General features: G+C 42.4%; 2 protein-coding genes across 2 annotated transcripts; one reads left to right on the top strand and one right to left on the bottom strand.

The window, feature by feature from the left end:
- The first annotated feature begins 7251 nt into the window (after nucleotides 1-7251).
- On the top strand, nucleotides 7252-9384 carry LOC146305043 (frizzled-7-A-like). Its single transcript, XM_084714070.1, has 2 exons — nucleotides 7252-7282; nucleotides 7657-9384. Exons 1-2 carry the CDS (start codon nucleotides 7275-7277, stop codon nucleotides 9338-9340), a joined length of 1692 nt encoding a protein of 563 aa, XP_084570196.1. The 5' UTR covers nucleotides 7252-7274; the 3' UTR covers nucleotides 9341-9384.
- Nucleotides 9385-14041: 4657 nt separating this feature from the next.
- LOC146305042 (uncharacterized) lies at nucleotides 14042-16937 on the bottom strand. Its single transcript, XM_084714057.1, has 2 exons — nucleotides 16848-16937; nucleotides 14042-16553 (listed from the first exon to the last, which is right to left on the bottom strand). The coding sequence occupies exons 1-2, from the start codon at nucleotides 16915-16917 to the stop codon at nucleotides 14143-14145; spliced, it is 2481 nt and encodes an 826-aa protein (XP_084570183.1). The 5' UTR covers nucleotides 16918-16937; the 3' UTR covers nucleotides 14042-14142.
- Nucleotides 16938-18613: the final 1676 nt, after the last annotated feature.

Genomic DNA, 18613 nt, shown 5'->3' with positions numbered 1-18613 from the left:
CCCTCTGAGCTGCACGTCTTCATCCTGTCATTTCATCTGACGCCTCCCAGTTTGACCCACAGACACAAAGACCAGTCAGACCAGTGAAACCAGTGAGACCAGTCAGACCAGTCAGACCAGTCAGACCAGTGAAACCAGTCAGACCAGTGAGACCAGTCAGACCAGTGAAACCAGTGAAACCAGTCAGACCAGTTAGACCAGTGAAACCAGTGAGACCAGTCAGACCAGTGAAACCAGTCAGACCAGTGAAACCAATCAGACCAGTGAAACCAGTCAGACCAGTGAAACCAGTGAAACCAGTCAGACCAGTGAAACCAGTCAGACCAGTGAAACCAGTCAGACCAGTGAGACCAGTCAGACCAGTCAGACCAGTTAGACCAGTGAAACCAGTCAGACCAGTGAGACCAGTCAGACCAGTCAGACCAGTGAAACCAGTCAGACCAGTGAAACCAGTGAAACCAGTCAGACCAGTTAGACCAGTGAAACCAGTGAGACCAGTCAGACCAGTGAGACCAGTCAGACCAGTGAAACCAGTCAGACCAGTGAGACCAGTCAGACCAGTGAAACCAGTCAGACCAGTGAAACCAGTCAGACCAGTCAGACCAGTGAGCTAAAATAAATCAGACAGGTATTTTGACTGATATTCTTTAAAGAAAATATATTTTCTATATTATATTATTAATGTTCATAAACACAGATTGTTTTGTAAAAATGTTATTAAACAGAGAAATGAACTGGAAGATATTTTACTGTTTAACAATAAATTGTCTTTAATGTTCAAAATGACATCAGACAAACAATAAATATTCACTTATATTTTTAATAACGGACAAATACAAATAAAGAAGAAAGAAAAAATATCAAATATACATAAAGTATATAAACAATCTGAATTATGTTAAATTTATGTTTAAACAAGACTATTATTATCATTATTATTATTATTATTATTATTATTATTATTATTATTATCATTATTATTATTATTATTATTATTATTATTATTATTATTATCATTACCAAAATAGTGAAGAATAGCTAACTAGCACTTTTATTAGTGTGGTAATATTTTCAAAGGAAAGCTAAAACATGGCTATGCTAGCTCTTAGCTTAGCTAACAGTTAGTACTTTACTCTGAATTTGTTTTACAGTACATCGTCATTCAGTAACATTTGTTAAAGTTTGGTGCTAGTTTTAGTTAAGCTCTTGTCTCTGATCTCATTCTATTCTGCTTTTATTATTTTTTATTATGTTTGTTTGTTACATTCTTTGTTTGTTTTGTGATGTTGTTGGTTTGGACGCTGGTTCTTCTGGACTTTTATTGTTTTCCAATAATGAAGGAACAGAAGCATCACTTTGTTTTAAAATTCTTTTATAAATTTGGAAACTTCGCCGTCCGTCTGTTTGCTCTCATTTATTTGTTTGTTTGTTTTTCTGTTTTTCTCATCGGAAGCTTCAAACGGACACGTCGGTGCGACTTCAGAAACCCACGAACAAAAATAACCAAAGAAGACAAACTGTCATCGAGTTGTTTTGAACACGTTCATGTATTAATAAATGATTCTGCCGATGATTGTGTTGATTGACAGGAAGTTTTATTGTGGAGGTTTGATTGATTGCAGAGATAAAAGAGGAAGAAGGTGTTTGTGAATATATAACTCAGTGTTTGTGTTTTGATGAGAGGAAATTCATTCACAATACTCGAACAAATCTCATCATAAATAAATCAAAATGCACAGCAGCCTTTGAAATCTGCCCCTGAAGAGTCACACTGATGTTATTTTCATTTACTTTGTTTTCTTATAAAAATAAACAATAAAACTCAGATTTTCTGCCCCACAAACCTAAAACTTGTTTCAAACTTTTTACCACAGAAACAAACACATCATCTCCATGACAACAGTGTGTTAAATTCACGATAGCAAGTCAAAGCTAACGGCTAGCTTCAGCTAAAGCTAAAAGACTGAGAAATATTCATGTTGAACAAACATATTTATTTATGTTTGACTCGTCTAAATTGAACTCATCGATGAGTCTGTTGCAGGTTATTTTAATAAATAAATAGATCAATAAATGAATAAATAAAAATATAATAAAAGACATATTCACTACATAAAATATATAAATATATACAAACAACAGGAACATTTCATGTCCTGAGCTGAATTTCGACTCACAAACACAAACTGACTGTGTTGGAACGCCTCGGCTGACTCGTTGCCGTGACGACACACAGCTGACTGTTGTTGTTGTGAATGAGACTAAATGTAATCAGACGCTGATCGAGTTTGAGTCTGACGACTTTCACATGATGTTTACTGACTGTCTGCCTTCGGCACCAAGACTTTTATTTTGAAGGGTAAACCTTATTATTAATTATACCTTAGCAACAGAGAGTCCTGCTCTCTGATTGGCTGTCAGCTAAAATCCTTTAAACGTGTTTCACTTCAACAGATTCACTGGCGGCGCTGTTGCTATGAGGTTACCATAGCAACAGCGCTGATGTTAGGTTAGAAATTAACTCACCCAAGGAACTTTTTCAAGGATCCAAGGAACCTCTTCAAGGATCACTCAGTTCTGTTGGGACACCTGGAAACCCCTCCAGGACCCCCAGAACATCTTCAAGGACCTTTGAATCCAAATTTAAATAATCAGTACAGGATTACATTTACAGCAACAAAATAAAAGACCAAAAAAAGAGAGATTTTCAGAATAAAGTCAAACATTTCTAAGATTTCAGAATAAAAGCCAAAGATCAGGCAGCCATCTGATCATCAATCGATCAACTGATTGATCAAGTGAACTCTGAGAGTCTGAGCTGCATTTAAAGGGTTAAAACTCTCTGAGGTTTGTGATTGGAGATCGACCCGCCCCCTCAGAAACCCCCTCTTTGTCCTCCTCCTCCTCCTCCTCTTCTTCTTCTTCTTCTTCGTCTTTTATCCCTACTCTTCTTCTCTGCTCTGACCTGTGGGCGGAGCTCCTTTGTCCCCGCCATCCCAGAGTGCATCTGGGCCCCTCTCCAGGCGGCTTGTCATGTTAATGTGTATGAATGGGATGGTAATAGGATGTTAATATCATGTGCTCTTTAACACAGCTGCCAGTGTGCAGGAATGTCCCTCTGTCCCTCGTCCCTCTGTCCCCCGTCCCTCTGTCCCTCGTCCCTCTGTCCCCCGTCCCTCTGTCCCCCGTCCCTCTGTCCCTCGTCCCTCTGTCATCAGGACGGTGGTTTTATTTCAGAAAGAATTTAGTCTCAGAGATCAACAGACGTGAAATAATACAAGCAGAGAGGGAGAATCAGGTGAGTGAATTAAACGAACCCTGTTTTCAGTTTGTTGCGTCAGATTTCAGACGGTTTGCAGACGAGAAAACAGACAAACTGAAGGACCAGAGGTGCTTCAACATTTATATAAGACATTCAACCACAATATAAAAATATTAAATACATAAAATAACAACATGAAATATAAAAAATATATTTAAAAAAAATGCAGCATCACTTGTACTGAGGTTTTTCTGTGTGATTGTTTGAGTAGATGAAAGTATTTTTTACAGATTCTTTAGTTTTTAAGTTTCTCCTTGTTTCCGCTCTTTATGCTAAGCTAAGCTAAACATGTCATATCAGACTGTTCCTTTAAGTGCTGCACAGCTGTTACAGATGTGATCATTTTTTGTTGAATCCTCTCGTTTGTCCTCGTCTCCGGCTGAACTGGACAGTTTCAGGAGGAGGAGGAGGAGGAGGAGGAGGAGGAGGATGAAGGCCCTCACCTCCATCTCTGGTTTTCTTCAACTCCACTTTGTCAGGAATGTAAGACGAGATGAAAAGATGAAGCTGGACGGGGGGGGGGGGGGGCAGGAACAGTTTATATAAATACACATTATGATAATAATAATATAAATAAACATAAGATCCTCCTGCAGTTTATGTTCAGAGGTAAACAGTAGAAGAAGAGTAGACGGAGGGAGTGGTAACAGATGGGTACCATTCGAGGTGTTCAGGTCTTTTATTTTGAAGAGCTGTGGCCTAAAAAGGTGCTGTGGCGTCGGCGGTGTTTTGGTTAACGCTGCGGCGTGTTTATTCTCCGCTCACTTCACGTCTGAGGAACGATGGAAACTCATCTGTCAAATAAATTACTGTGGAAAACCTGTCAGAGTGAGACTCTCGGCCGTGTTGCACAGAACGTCTCTGATATTGATTTAACTCTTCAAATTCACATTTGAATCTTTTTCTCACTGCAGTTTCTGTGTTTTTTCACATCTTTACTCAACGTTTCACTTTATTTTTTATAATAAGTCTTTACTCACTCATGTTTTTTTATCTGGATATTTTCATGTTTTTGTTGGATTTTTGTTTCCATCATCTCTTTTTTTTTTTTTAATAACGTTCTTCCTTTAAAACTGTGTGAAATGTTTTTCAGACATTTGTTCAGATCTTATAAAACCTCCTGAACGGTTTGACTCAGTGGATCGTCTTTCACAGTTTCACAATCATGGAAAACTGGAGCTGATTAATGCTGACTGCTGGATGATGAAGATCTCCTGACCTTCATCTGACCTCTGCAGGGTGTGCTGGACCTGGATCTGGATCTGGATCTGGATCTGGATCACATTTATAACCTGTGAGGAAACAAGTTTACTGCCAGCAGCTGATGGAGAGAAGAGATTAAAAAAAAACAGTTTATCATCAACAGAAAGTTCATCTTTTCTGTTCGGAGTAAAATAAAAATATTTTCAGATCTGCCTCGAAACCTGAAACTCAAACTGGGAAACAGAGTCAAAGAGTCTTCTGTCTCTGTGGCCGTTTAGTGTTTTACACTGATTCTAATGTTCAAAATCTATTTGATCATGATCACAGTTGAATTTGGGACCAGACTAAAGACTGAGGTCAGCCACTGAAAAACAGTTCAAGTCATTTCCTGCAGGAAATAAAAACCTTCTTCTTCTCAGTGTCAGCAGAGAATCTGACTGCTGGGAAAAACAGAGGTAATTCTCTGCTCAGAGAAAGAAGAAGAAGAAGAAGAAGAAGAAGAAGAAGAAGAAGTTGTTTCTGGGGGTTTTAGTGGATCATGTTGGTCAGACGTGTGTCAGTGTGGAGAACGAAGGACAGACCTGCAGAGGGATGTGGAGGCTGTCAGAGATCCAACATGTCCGCCCTGCCTGCAAACAGAGCTGCAGCTCCTCAGCTCTTACACTGTGTGTGTGTGTGTGTGTGTGTGTGTGTGTGTGTGTGTGTGTGTGTGTGTGTGTTTACATTACACAGACTGAGGTTCGAGGGGAATTTTAAGAGGAGAGACTTGGCTGCGTTCAGGTCAGTTTCATGAGTGAATGAGATAAAATTAAGTGTTAAAAGTCATAATTAGGACAAAAAAGTCAAAAATGTGAATAAAATAGCAGAATGATGAAATAAAAAGTTGAGATTATGTGTTAAAAATCATTCTATGGATAAAAGGACAGAGATAAACTTTAAATGTCTGATCAAATGTCTCTGCCTGCCTGTAAGAAAAGACTAACATTAAAACATGGACATGAACTGTCTGATCCAGGATGACGGACGGCTGGTAGAGTTTTCTGTTCTGTGAGTTTTTTTAAAGACTGATGTTGAAAGGAACGATGAACATGTCTGAGAAACAGATTATTAATGTCTGATCCAGTCGATCAGGACCCAAACCTGACTGAGACGGTTCTGAGACTGCACAGGTGGTGCAGGTCTCTGGTCAACACTTTGTCCCGTCCAATAAAGGAAACTTAATGTGAACTGAAGAATTTTAGTTGTCAGCATTTCCTCAAACAAACTTGTACGTCACAATCAAACTGCAGCTGCCTTTTAGATTCAAGTTTAGATTCAAAACAGTCGTCTGTCTACCTGAGAGGACAAGCTGGAGACACCTGAGACGTCTTTCTTTGAGCTTTTCACTCTTTCCTTTGAACGATCGACAATCTGAATGACATCACACCTCAAACTCACAACCCATGTGATATAAAGTCAGAATAAAAAAAATCTTATTAATTAAATATCAGAAGTGATAAAATGACATAATTGGATCATTTTGTCACTTTTACATTTACACCTTATAATCACATTAATTACTGATGTTCACTAAGTTCACTAGTTTTTGCAATGATGAAACGTTCAGTATTTAATTTTAGGAATTTATTTAAAATGTAAAGTTCAAAGAAATATTTTTACATGAATTAAATCTCGTTCATATTTAAATTAACCTTACAAACATTAATTATAACATTTTAATTGTAAATAAATGTATATTTTTTAAATGATGCCATTGGCGTTACTGCTACATAAAAACTTTTATTTTGAAATAATGCAGATGTTTTAAGTGTTGATATTTATTTTCTCATGAAGCTTTTAATTGATGACTCATCTCAACTATGATGTGAAAAACTGAACAGAAAAACGGATTAATCTGAACACTTAGATTATTATAAATACATTTATAAATATTTATCATATTATTGCATTAAGTAAGAATAAGTACGTTTCATCAGGTTTGTGTTGTCAGATTTAAAAACAGTCGAAATTATAACTTTATCTTATAATTTTGACTTCTTTTTTTTAATTTCATAATTATTTCTTACCATGGGGATGTTTTTTTTCTTTCAGTGGCAGAAATGGACTTCATACATAATCGATATATAATCGATTTATCGGGGTGATATTTTATTTTTCCAGTAAAGATTTGTACTGAGACGAGTCTCCTTGTCGCTGTGGCCCAAACCCCTGCGCAACGCCACGCCCCTTTCACGTCCACCGACCAATCAGCGGCGCTGCGAGCAAGGAAACAAAGCATTCGATTGGAGGAGAGTTTCAAGGCGCCCCTCGGTGAACAGCGGGAAGGGCTGGTGGGCGGGGGGCCTGGAAACCGGCCCAGGCGGCCGAGAGATGAGCGCGGACAGTCGGGAGGAGACGGACCGTGACGACAGGACACAGAGAGACAAGTCCCGGAGACTGAGGACAGAGACAAGTCCCGGAGACTGGGGACAGAGACTCCCGGACTCTGAGGACAGAGACAAGTCCCGGACTCTGAGGACAGAGACTCCTGAAAACCGTGAAGGAGGACAAAGTTCAGTGAAGTTCTTCTTTTAGCCTCAGCGCGTTAATTGGATGGAAGTGGACGGACGTTGACGTCAGTTTCTGATGTTGATATAAGATGAAGGATCGATGGAAGTGAAAGAAGCTGAAGGATGAATGAAGCTGTTTCACTCCAGAGAGAGAGAGAGAGAGAGAGAGAGAGAGAGAGACTTCAGTGTGGAAACTAGAGATGAAACGGTATGAAAACTTCATATGATGATTTTATTAAAAAGGTTCTGATACACTGAGATCATTTATTAACTTCTATTATGAATCGATTCCAAAGCTTTGATGACATCATGGTCCTTCTGACCCACACTGCTGCTGTGTAATCACACTCTGACATCACAAGAAGTATCATTTTTAATGATGATACTAATTATCAGGACTTTTATTGTGAAACCGTTTTTTCTTTCATCGCTGATTGAAACTAGAGATGATTGAGACTTTCAGACACTTGAAATGACATCACGTCCTTTTTGATGTCACTGTTTTCATTGAAGTGATCATTCAAATTTTAACACTAAGCGTCAGTAGTTTTATCGTGAAACCAATTATCGTTTCATCTCTAGTGGAAACCGGTTCTTCTTCGGATCATCTGTGATGGCGGCGGCAGGAAGCCGGATCACGGGCTGCTGTCTGATCATTGTGCTCCTCTTCTCGCCATGTTCCTCTCAGTACGAGAAGGGGATTTCCATCCCCGATCACGGCTTCTGCCAGCCCATCTCCATCCCGCTGTGCACCGACATCGCCTACAACCAGACCATCATGCCCAACCTGCTGGGACACACCAACCAGGAGGACGCCGGACTGGAGGTGCACCAGTTCTACCCGCTGGTCAAAGTGCAGTGCTCCGTGGACCTGAAGTTCTTCCTGTGTTCCATGTACGCTCCGGTGTGCACGGTTCTGGAGCAGGCCATCCCCCCCTGCAGGTCTCTGTGTGAGCGCGCTCGGCAGGGCTGCGAGGCGCTCATGAACAAGTTCGGCTTCCAGTGGCCCGAGAGGCTGCGCTGCGAGAACTTCCCAGTCCACGGCGCCGGAGAGATCTGCGTAGGTCAGAACACGACCGACGCAGACGGACCCGTGTCTGACCCCACCCCCGTCCGCCCCGAGCTGGTGACCCTTCCACCATACATCCGGACTAGCCACGCCTTTTCCTGCCCGCTGCAGCTCCAGGTGCCCGCCTACCTCAACTATCACTTCCTGGGAGCAAAGGACTGTGGTGCCCCCTGCGAGGTGTCCAGACCCGGCGGACTGATGTACTTCCGTGAGGAGGAGTTAAAGTTCGGCCGCCTCTGGGTTGGGATCTGGTCGCTGCTGTGCTGTGTGAGCACGCTGTTTACCGTCCTCACGTACCTGGTGGACATGAGGCGCTTTCGATACCCGGAGAGGCCGATCATCTTCCTGTCTGGGTGCTACTGTATGGTGGCGGTGGCATACGCCTCCGGCTTCCTGCTGGAGGACAGAGTGGTGTGTGTGGACAAGTTCAGCGTCGATGGATACAAGATGGTGACACAGGGCACCAAGAAAGAAGGCTGCACCATCCTCTTCATGATCCTCTACTTCTTCGGCATGGCAAGTTCCATCTGGTGGGTCATCCTGTCGCTAACCTGGTTCCTGTCCGCCGGGATGAAGTGGGGCCACGAGGCCATCGAGGCCAACTCACAGTACTTCCACCTGGCGGCGTGGGCGGTGCCAGCGGTTAAAACCATCACCATCCTGGCGATGGGGCAGGTGGACGGTGACCTGCTGACGGGCGTCTGCTATGTGGGGATCTACAATGTGGACGCCCTGCGGGGTTTCGTCCTCGCACCACTGTTTGTCTACCTCTTCATTGGCACCTCCTTCCTGCTGGCAGGCTTTGTGTCGCTTTTCCGCATTCGCACCATCATGAAGCACGACGGCACCAAGACGGAGAAGCTGGAGAAGCTGATGGTGCGTATCGGCGTGTTCAGCGTGCTGTACACGGTGCCCGCCACCATCGTCATCGCCTGCCACTTCTATGAGCAGGCGTTCCGGCCGCAGTGGGAGCGGACGTGGCACATGCAGATGTGCAAGCGCTTCGCCGTGCCGTGCCCGGCGGGAAACTTTGCGCCACTGACACCAGATTTCACTGTGTTCATGATCAAGTACCTGATGACCATGATCGTGGGGATCACGTCTGGTTTCTGGATCTGGTCTGGGAAGACACTGCAGTCATGGCGAAGGTTTTATCAGAGACTGAGCAACAGCAACCAGGGAGAGACGACGGTGTAGAGACGACGGTGTAGAGACGGACGGTGTAGAGAGGGACGTGTGGAGACGGACGTGTAGAGACGGACGGTGCAGAGACGACGGTGTAGAGACGACGGTGTAGAGATGGACGTGTGGAGACGACGGTGTAGAGACGACGGTGTAGAGATGGACGTGTGGAGACGGACGTGTAGAGACGGACGGTGCAGAGACGACGGTGTAGAGACGACGGTGTAGAGACGACGGTGTAGAGACGGACGGTGCAGAGACGGACGTGTGGAGACGGACGTGTAGAGACCGACAGTGTAGAGATGGACGTGTGGAGACGGACGTGTAGAGACGGACGGTGCAGAGACGACGGTGTAGAGACGACGGTGTAGAGACGACGGTGCAGAGACGGACGTGTAGAGACGACGGTGCAGAGACGACGGTGTAGACACGACGGTGTAGAGACGGACGGTGCAGAGACGACGGTGTAGAGACGACGGTGCAGAGACGGACGTGTAGAGACGACGGTGTAGAGACGACGGTGCAGAGACGACGGTGTAGAGACGACGGTGCAGAGACGGACGTGTAGAGACGACGGTGCAGAGACGACGGTGTAGACACGACGGTGTAGAGACGGACGGTGCAGAGACGACGGTGTAGAGACGACGGTGCAGAGACGGACGTGTAGAGACGACGGTGCAGAGACGACGGTGTAGAGACGACGGTGTAGAGACGACGGTGCAGAGACGGACGTGTAGACACGACGGTGTAGAGACGGACGTGTAGACACGACGGTGCAGAGACGACGGTGTAGAGACGACGGTGTAGAGACGGACGTGTAGACACGACGGTGCAGAGACGACGGTGTAGAGACGACGGTGTAGACACGACGGTGTAGAGACGGACGGTGCAGAGACGACGGTGTAGAGACGACGGTGCAGAGACGGACGTGTAGAGACGACGGTGCAGAGACGACGGTGTAGAGACGACGGTGTAGAGACGACGGTGCAGAGACGGACGTGTAGAGACGACGGTGTAGAGACGACGGTGTAGAGACGACGGTGCAGAGACGACGGTGTAGAGATGGATGTGGAGAGACGACGGTGTAGAGACGACGGTGCAGAGACGGACGTGTAGAGACGACGGTGCAGAGACGGACGGTGTAGAGACGGATGGTGCAGAGACGGACGGTGTAGAGACGACGGTGCAGAGACGACGGTGCAGAGACGACGGTGTAGAGATGGACGGTGTAGAGACGGACGTGTAGAGACGACGGTGTAGAGACGGACGTGTGGAGACGGACGTGTAGAGACGGACGGTACAGAGACAACGGTGTAGAGACGACGGTGCAGAGACGACGGTGTAGAGACGACGGTGTAGAGACGACGGTGTAGAGACGATGGTGTAGAGACGGACATGTAGAGACGGACGGTACAGAGACAACGGTGTAGAGACGACGGTGTAGAGACGGACGGTGCAGAGACGACGGTGCAGAGATGGACGGTGTAGAGACGGACGTGCAGAGACGACGGTGCAGAGACGACGGTGTAGAGACGGACGTGTGGAGACGGACGTGTAGAGACGGACGTGTGGAGACGGACATGTAGAGACGGACATGTAGAGACGGACGTGTAGAGACGGACGTGTGGAGACGGACATGTAGAGACGGACATGTGGAGACGGACGTGTTTCGTTACTCATCTGTGTTTCTGTAGCAAAATGTTCTTTGAGCTTTAGATTATTTAATAAAACTGTACTTTTATTTTCATCTCTGTTTTTTACCAAATATGTTTTTAAACTGTAAAAAAGAAGCAGCAGAGACATTGTGTCTCCAAAACTGTAACTTTTCAGGACATGAAAAAAATTGAAAGAAAGCTTTCGGTCACACTGTAAAAAAAAAAAAAGAAAAAAAAACTCACTGCAGTTTTCAGTCAAACTTCAGTTTTTCTTCTTTACATCAAATTGAGCCTTTGAGTTTTAGAAACACAAAAAAGAAAGTGAATGTTAATATTTGTACTTATTTTCAGTTCAGTTCATTAATAATCTTTTAAAGGGACTAAATGGTTAAATGATGTTTAAATGGAGTTTGATCTCAGACTGCAGGTTTAGATTGTTGCTTCATTACATTTTAATTAATTTAATTAATGAGTTTCTTCTTTAATCTGCAAAAAGTGTCATTCTGCATTAAATTAAAAATATCTGACTGAACTGATCACCTTATTCAATACAATTTATAGATGATTAATGTCAGTAACTCGTTAATAAATTGTCTTATTAGTGTTTACAGTCTAATCAATAATTTAATCATCATTGTTGTTGTTGTCATCACAGCAGTGGTTTGTTCACACTTTGATTTTTCAGGAGTCTGTTCATGATTACAGATTTATTTGTTTGTTTGTTTTTGTCTCATTTAGAAGAACTTTGTAAATAAACTCTGACATGAACTTTAAGAATTTTAAGACAGTTTTTGGTCTTTTTCAGAATAAAATGTTAAAGGTTTTTAAAAGGTTTTAAAAAGGTTTTAAAAAGCACCAGGCTGCAAGAATTGACAGAGTTAAAGTGATTCCTGCTCTCGTCTCTTCAGGAAATCTGATTTTTTTTTTTTTTTGTCGCAGCCTCAGAGCTGATCGACGTCCTGTAATGATTTCAGGTCAGATTTTGGAACCATGTGAGACGTTTTCTGTTTTCTGGATCCTTCAAATGAACCTGAACTCGTCACACATCAGAGGAACAAGTCGCAGATTTAAAAACTTATTGAATGATTTGATTTTCTGGCCTCAACATCTTTTTCTTTATCAGATTGTTTCAGACAGTTTTACGTCATTGATCAGGAAGATTTGAAAGAAAATCTTTCTCACAGAAAATCAACTAATCAATTAGTTGTTTTGTCAATAAAATATCAGAAAATAGTGAAAAATGAGTCCTGTTACAATCTGTGTTACCAGGTGGAGCAGCTGTTAACAGACAGAACAGACACTCAACTCCTCTCTTCTTCAGTGGTGATGATGTGTCTCCCTCTGGTGGACAAAAGATAAACTGCATGATGTCAGTTTCACTGAATATGAAATAAAAGTTTAAATAATAAACAGACAGAGCTCTAACAGTTCAGTTTTAATTTAGTTTTCTGTACAGTTTAGTTTTTTATTATTTCAAATCTTTTTTTTTAATTTCAGTGTCAACTTTACGTTTTTAGAAACTGACTGAAGGATCAGATTTAAGAAGTTCAGAACACGTATTTCAAAATGAGCACAGCTCATGGAAACATCGGGTCTCAAAAACTGAATTTTTACTTAAAAAATATTTTATTTATTTATTTTGAAAGAACACAGTGTTGCTTTATTTAGTTTTATTTCTAAAGTATAAAGTAAGTAAACTGTAAATAGTGTGAACAATTAAAACGGATGCATCAATAATACAGGAGTAAAAAAAACATTAAGACATTAACTAAACCTAAACATGAAGGAAATTGGAATAAAATTAAAATAATAATAAGTAAAAAAAACAAACAGTAAAATAAGACAAACATTTTTTTTTTTTTTTTTTTTTTTTTTGATTTGCAGAAGAATTTGTTTGAAATATCTAAATACAGACGTGGATTTAAAGCTGCTTCCTCATGAGTTCTGAAGTGGCTCATTCTTGAGAACTGGGATCAAACTGTATTTTGAGGTGGGTTTGACTTTTTTTCTCTTTGGTTATGCTGGAAAATATTATTTAAAAGATCAAACGTTTAAACTGTGAAGGATTTTTAACTCATTTTTAAATTGTTTAAAGTTTTTCTTTTGTTTTTCTGGCACAGAGCAAATTTAGAAATTAAAAAATAAAACCAAAGAAAACATTTCATAAATAATATGAAATATATAATTATTAATCACATCTATGCACATGTACATCAGTATACACCTTCAAATCTATACACTTATACACACGTGTTCAACAATCTGCCAGCAGTTAGATGATCAACGTTCTTACAGATGACCTCATACTATTAAAAATATAAGGATACACAACGTCCCCCCAGGTCAGTCCTGCCGCCTCGCCACGTCTTCGCTCAGTGTCGGCAAACTGTTCCGAAGACGCAGCAGCAGAAACTGTTGGAACCTGAGCGGATAATTGTCTTCATGAAGACGTGTGGAGGACCAGAGGACACGGGGAGGACAAGGACAACATGAAGTGAAGTTTATTAGGAGTTCTGAGGCTCAACGGACACAAACACAAAGATAAGCGGCTAACAGCTAAGCTAACATCAGCTGTGCGGACAGTAGATGGACAGTTTGAGGCTCAGAAACAAACCGACCGGAGCTCAAACCGACAGAATGACTCCAGACTGAAATGACGGACTGTTGTGAGAAGGAACGTGCTGTTTATGACGCTTTATTACAGTTTTCCTGCTGTTATTGTCAGAGGAAATCAACGCCGCCGTCTAGAAGGGAACCCCAGACCTGCGACAGATCTCGCGAGAGCGGATTATTCTAACTCAGACCGTGATGTTTCCCGAACCTTCTTCCCTACCACTGCTCCCTCCTGTTTCCTGTCCTCCCTCCTCGGAACTGGACAGTCTTAGTTTTTCTTGAGACTCTGATCTTCAAAAGTCACTGAGCTTCATAAGGATCAAACTCACAACCTCAGGCTCTCAAACCATCCTCTTAACGTCTGAGCTATTCAATCAGATGGGCAAAAACTGACCTGAACTGTTCTTGTTCCTGACTGTGGTGCCCCCCCCCCCCTCCTGTCAGAGACTGACCTGTGAGTCTACAGCATGACATACAGTGACATAGTAACTTGCCCTCAGTGCGTTTATCCTGCTGAAAGAAACTGACTCAACATGCATCTTTGTAGCTTCATTTACTTCCGCTGCTTTCACCAACACACTTGTGTTTTTTGATGCGAGCAACCTGAGTGAATCTTTTATTACAAACACTGCAACTGAATGGTTTTTCCCCTGAGTGGACAGTCAGGTGTCGTCTCAAATTTCCCTTATTTGCAAACCCTTTACTACAAACTGAACAAGTGAAGGGTTTCTCTCCAGTGTGGCTTCTCATGTGCTGTCTCAGATGTGTTTTTTGTGCAAATCTTGTACTACAGACAGCGCAACTAAATGGTTTCTCCCCAGTATGGATTCTCATGTGTTTGGACAAAGTGCCTTTGAGACTGAAGCTTGTTTTACAAACTGAACACGTGAAAGGTTTCTCTCCTGTATGAACTCTTAGGTGGGAAATCAAGTGTGAGCTTTGTGTGAATCTTTTCCCACAGACTGAACAACTGAACAGTTTCTCTCCAGTATGTCTTCTCATGTGATTCAACATGTTGCTTCTAGTACTAAAACTTGCTTTACAAACTGAGCACGTGAAAGGTTTTTCTCCTGTATGAACTCTCAAGTGTGACGTCAGAGCGGATCTTTGTGTGAATTTTTTACCACAGACAGAACAAGTGAAGGACTGCTCCCCTCTGTGGACTGTTAGGTGTCGTCTCAGAGCGCCCTTTCTTGTGTATGATTGGCCACAAACAGCACAACTGAACGGTTTCTCCCCAGTATGGATTCTTATGTGTCTGGCAAAAGCACTTCTGTGACAGAAACCTGCTTTACAAACTGAGCATGTGAAAGGTTTTTCCCCAGAGTGAATTCTTAAATGTAAGATCAAATTGTAGCTGTGTGTGAATCTTTTACCACAAACAGAACAACTGAAGGGTTTCTCCCCTGTGTGGACTCTCGTGTGCTGTTTCAGAGCTTCCTTTTGAGCAAATCCTTTGCCACAGACAGAGCAAGTGAAGGGTTTCTCTCCAGTGTGAATTCTCATGTGCCTTGCAAACTGTCCTCTCCACTGAAACGTTTTTTTACAAACAGAGCAGCTGAAATGTTTTCTTGAGTGGCTTCTCATGTGCATTGTTAGGTAGTTCTTCCAGGGGAATCTTTTCCCACAGACTGAACAGCTGAATGGTTTCACTCCTGTCTGCGTTCCACTGTGTTTCTGCACATCTGCCTTGTGGACAGAGCTTGAAGCAGATTCAGAGGAGCTAACTGATGTGTCTCCAGTTTTACACTCCAAATCAGTTACAGGTACTTTGTGGTTTTGCACACCTGAATGAGGTACGCTGATATCCTCCGAATCACAGCAATTGTCATCGGTCTCAGACTTGGCTGGTTGAAAATGTCTCCGTGCGTCTCGTCCTCCACAGTCCTCCTCACCAGTCTCTGTTTTCTCTGCACCTCTGTTCTCTTCAGTTTGGCTCAGACAAGGCTGGGAGGACTGACACCCGGCACACTGATGGTTTTTGAGCTGATAAAGCCAACTGAACGTTTTGCCACAGACAGCACAGCTGTGTCGTTTCTCCCCCACATGACGTGCCATGTGGCGTGTCAGATTTGCCTTTTGTATAAATCTTTTACTACAAACAGAGCAACTCAGTCTCTCCCCTGTGTGACGGGCCATGTGGTGGGTCAGATGCACCTTATTTATGAATCTTTTACTGCAAACTGAGCAGCTAAAAGGTTTCTCCCCTGTATGGATTCTCATGTGTCTGGACAAACTGTACCTGCCACTAAAACTTGTTTTACAAACAGAGCAAGTGAAAGGTTTCTCTCCTGTGTGGATTCTTAAGTGTCGGATCAAATGAGTGTTTTGTGCGAATCTTGTGCCACAAAAAGAACAACTGAATGGTTTCTCCCCCGTGTGGATTCTCGTGTGTTTTCCCAGATCAGACTTTCGTGCAAAGCCTTTACCACAGACGGAGCAGTTAAATGGTTTCTCCCCCGTGTGGCTTGTCATGTGTCTCTTCAGGTCAAAGTTACGGCGAAACCGTTTACCACACGAGGAGCAGCTAAATGGTTTCTCACCAGCAGGAGGTTCACTGGTCTCCTCCCAGTCACGGCTGTCGTCAGTGTCCGGCTCAGAGGAGTGTGGCGGCTCATCCCTGCCTGGTTCTGCTCCTCCACTGTCGTCTCCTTCAGCTTCTGTTTTCACCTCTTCAGTTTGTCTTTGATGAAGCTGTGAGGACGGAGGTTTCTCCTCTTCATCGTCTTCTTCGTTCTTCACAGGGACAGGAGCGAATGAGGACGGAGGTTTCTCTTCACTCTTCACAGGGACAGGAGTGAACCCGGTGATGTGAAGCTGCTCTCCCTCCTGGCTCGTCCACACTTCCTCCTCTTCCTCTTTAATGTGTGGGAGCTCTGGGTTCTCCTGGTCTAGATGGGGGTTCCACTCGTGCTGCTCAGGGGGAACCTCTTCTTCACTCACCACCAGCTGCTGGATGTCTGTGGAGAACAAAGAGATACTTTAGTTCCCGTTAAAACCACTGGTCACATCAAGTGTCCCGTGTTTTGTCACTTGACTTGAATTGATTTCATTTAACTCCATTTATTTTAACTTCATTTGACTCAGTTTAGTTTGACTCACATTCCTCCCTGTAAGACGTCCACCTGCAGAACATTTTCATCTCATGTTTATTCAGTGACGATGGATTTCATCTCACCTGTTGAGTTTTTATTGCCGATCAGCTGGTTTTGTTTTCATCAGTGAAGAAATGAACAGATCAAAGATCGACTCACCAGAACTTTCATCCCGTCCGCTGGTGTCGTCGTCATGAGACGGAGCTCCACCACCAACAGCACACTTCATTATTTCTCCTGAAAGACAGTTTTTACATTTTACATTAAAGGGACAGTTCATTCTTTTTGCAGCGTGGTTGTATGTCAGTGTTTTAGATGGTTGTTGATAATATACATTATATTTAGAATATTTTCACCACGTTTCCTCGCTGTGAGACAAAACTAACTGTGCAGAATTTCCTCTCATCGAGAAAAGAAACTTTAAAAAAGTTGAGACAACTCAAAATTTCAAGGCAACTTAAATTTTGATACAGATTTTAAAAAGTGTTGTCAGGGTTACTGAGAAAATGTACTTTTCTTGTTTAAATAAACTTGAATCTTTGAAAATACTTTGTATTTCCTTAATAAAACATGAACTGCAGATATAAATATTAAATTTAGACTTTTTATTTATTTGGTAACTGAAAAAATCTCCTTATTATTTGTTTGTTTATTATTTGTCTCTCGTTGTTAATTAACATTCATAATGTTTACACCGGAAGGGGCGTGGCCTCAGCTTTTAAAAAACTAAGGATTTTCTGGTGATTATTTCAATTTTCCAGTTAAAACTGAGTTTATATCATCCAGTCAACCTGTGACGTCACAACATTCTAACCAATAATATAAATGTGTTGACATCATGAGCAGGGTTATCACTTCCGGAACATCACAGCTGATCTACAACAACAAAATAAACATAAATGCACCAACCTGCAGACTGTGTGTGTGTGAGAGACAGACAGACACACAACCACAGTCACAGACGGTCTGTTCTCTCCGTCTGTCCACACCACTCAGCTCAGTTAGCTCTGTTAGCTTCGTTAGCTCCGTTAGCTCTGTTAGCTGTGTGTGACGCAGCAGCAGCAGATCGTTCAGGTGTGAGACGTGTCCTCGTGGAGGCAGCAGCACGCGGTGTCTTCACACAGACATGTTGGACATGTATTTCCCCTGTAGGACAAAGTTTTGTCTCTGTCCAAGCTGCTCAGACAGACACTGAGAGGCGCAGCTCCGTCCAGGGTTCCTCCACAGAGGGAACCCTAGATTTGTGAAACTCTCGCGAGATTTCTCCTCGTTGTTTTCTCACAGCGCTCTTTGTTCAAATTAAAGATGTTTAATGACGTCACTGTTGCTGTGGTTCACATCTGCACGGGTTTAAGGATAGAAAATATCTGGTTACGGTTGGACGAAGACCGTAATTTGGATTAAAAGTGTGAAGTCTCGCGAGACCTTTTGTGGCTCCCTTTTTGTATTGAACCTTTATTGATCAAAGTATTTTTAAATAAACACAAATAAGCAATATGTGACAATAAATCCAGAGAGCATAAAATCAAAACGTTAAACAACAACAAAACAAATTGAATAAATAAATAAATACCTGCAAATATAAATAAAAGAAAAAAGTCCGTTTTAAGGGGATTTAATTATTATACAGCACAAGTTCTATAAATAAATAATAAAATGTACCTATAATCTAAATATAGTCACGAGGCTGTCCAGCCATTTCCTGCCAAGAAGCTAGGCTAACATAACATGAAGTGGAGACGCTAACGTCAACCGCTAGCTGAAAATCTGTCCCTCTGATGAATAAAGTTTCTAACATGTAATTAAATATTAACTTAAATAAAATAAAATAGGTTTTTACGTTCATGAAGATGTTATTTATTCATTACAATGTTATGATGGGATTAAAATGTTTTTAATAGAGAATCATGTGACAACACATGTCA

This window comes from Lutjanus erythropterus, chromosome 24 (assembly GCF_056507025.1).
Source record: "Lutjanus erythropterus isolate fLutEry1 chromosome 24, fLutEry1.hap2, whole genome shotgun sequence".
In the NCBI taxonomy this organism is placed as follows: Eukaryota; Metazoa; Chordata; class Actinopteri; order Lutjaniformes; family Lutjanidae; genus Lutjanus; species Lutjanus erythropterus.
This window is presented reverse-complemented; position numbering and strand designations above follow the sequence as displayed.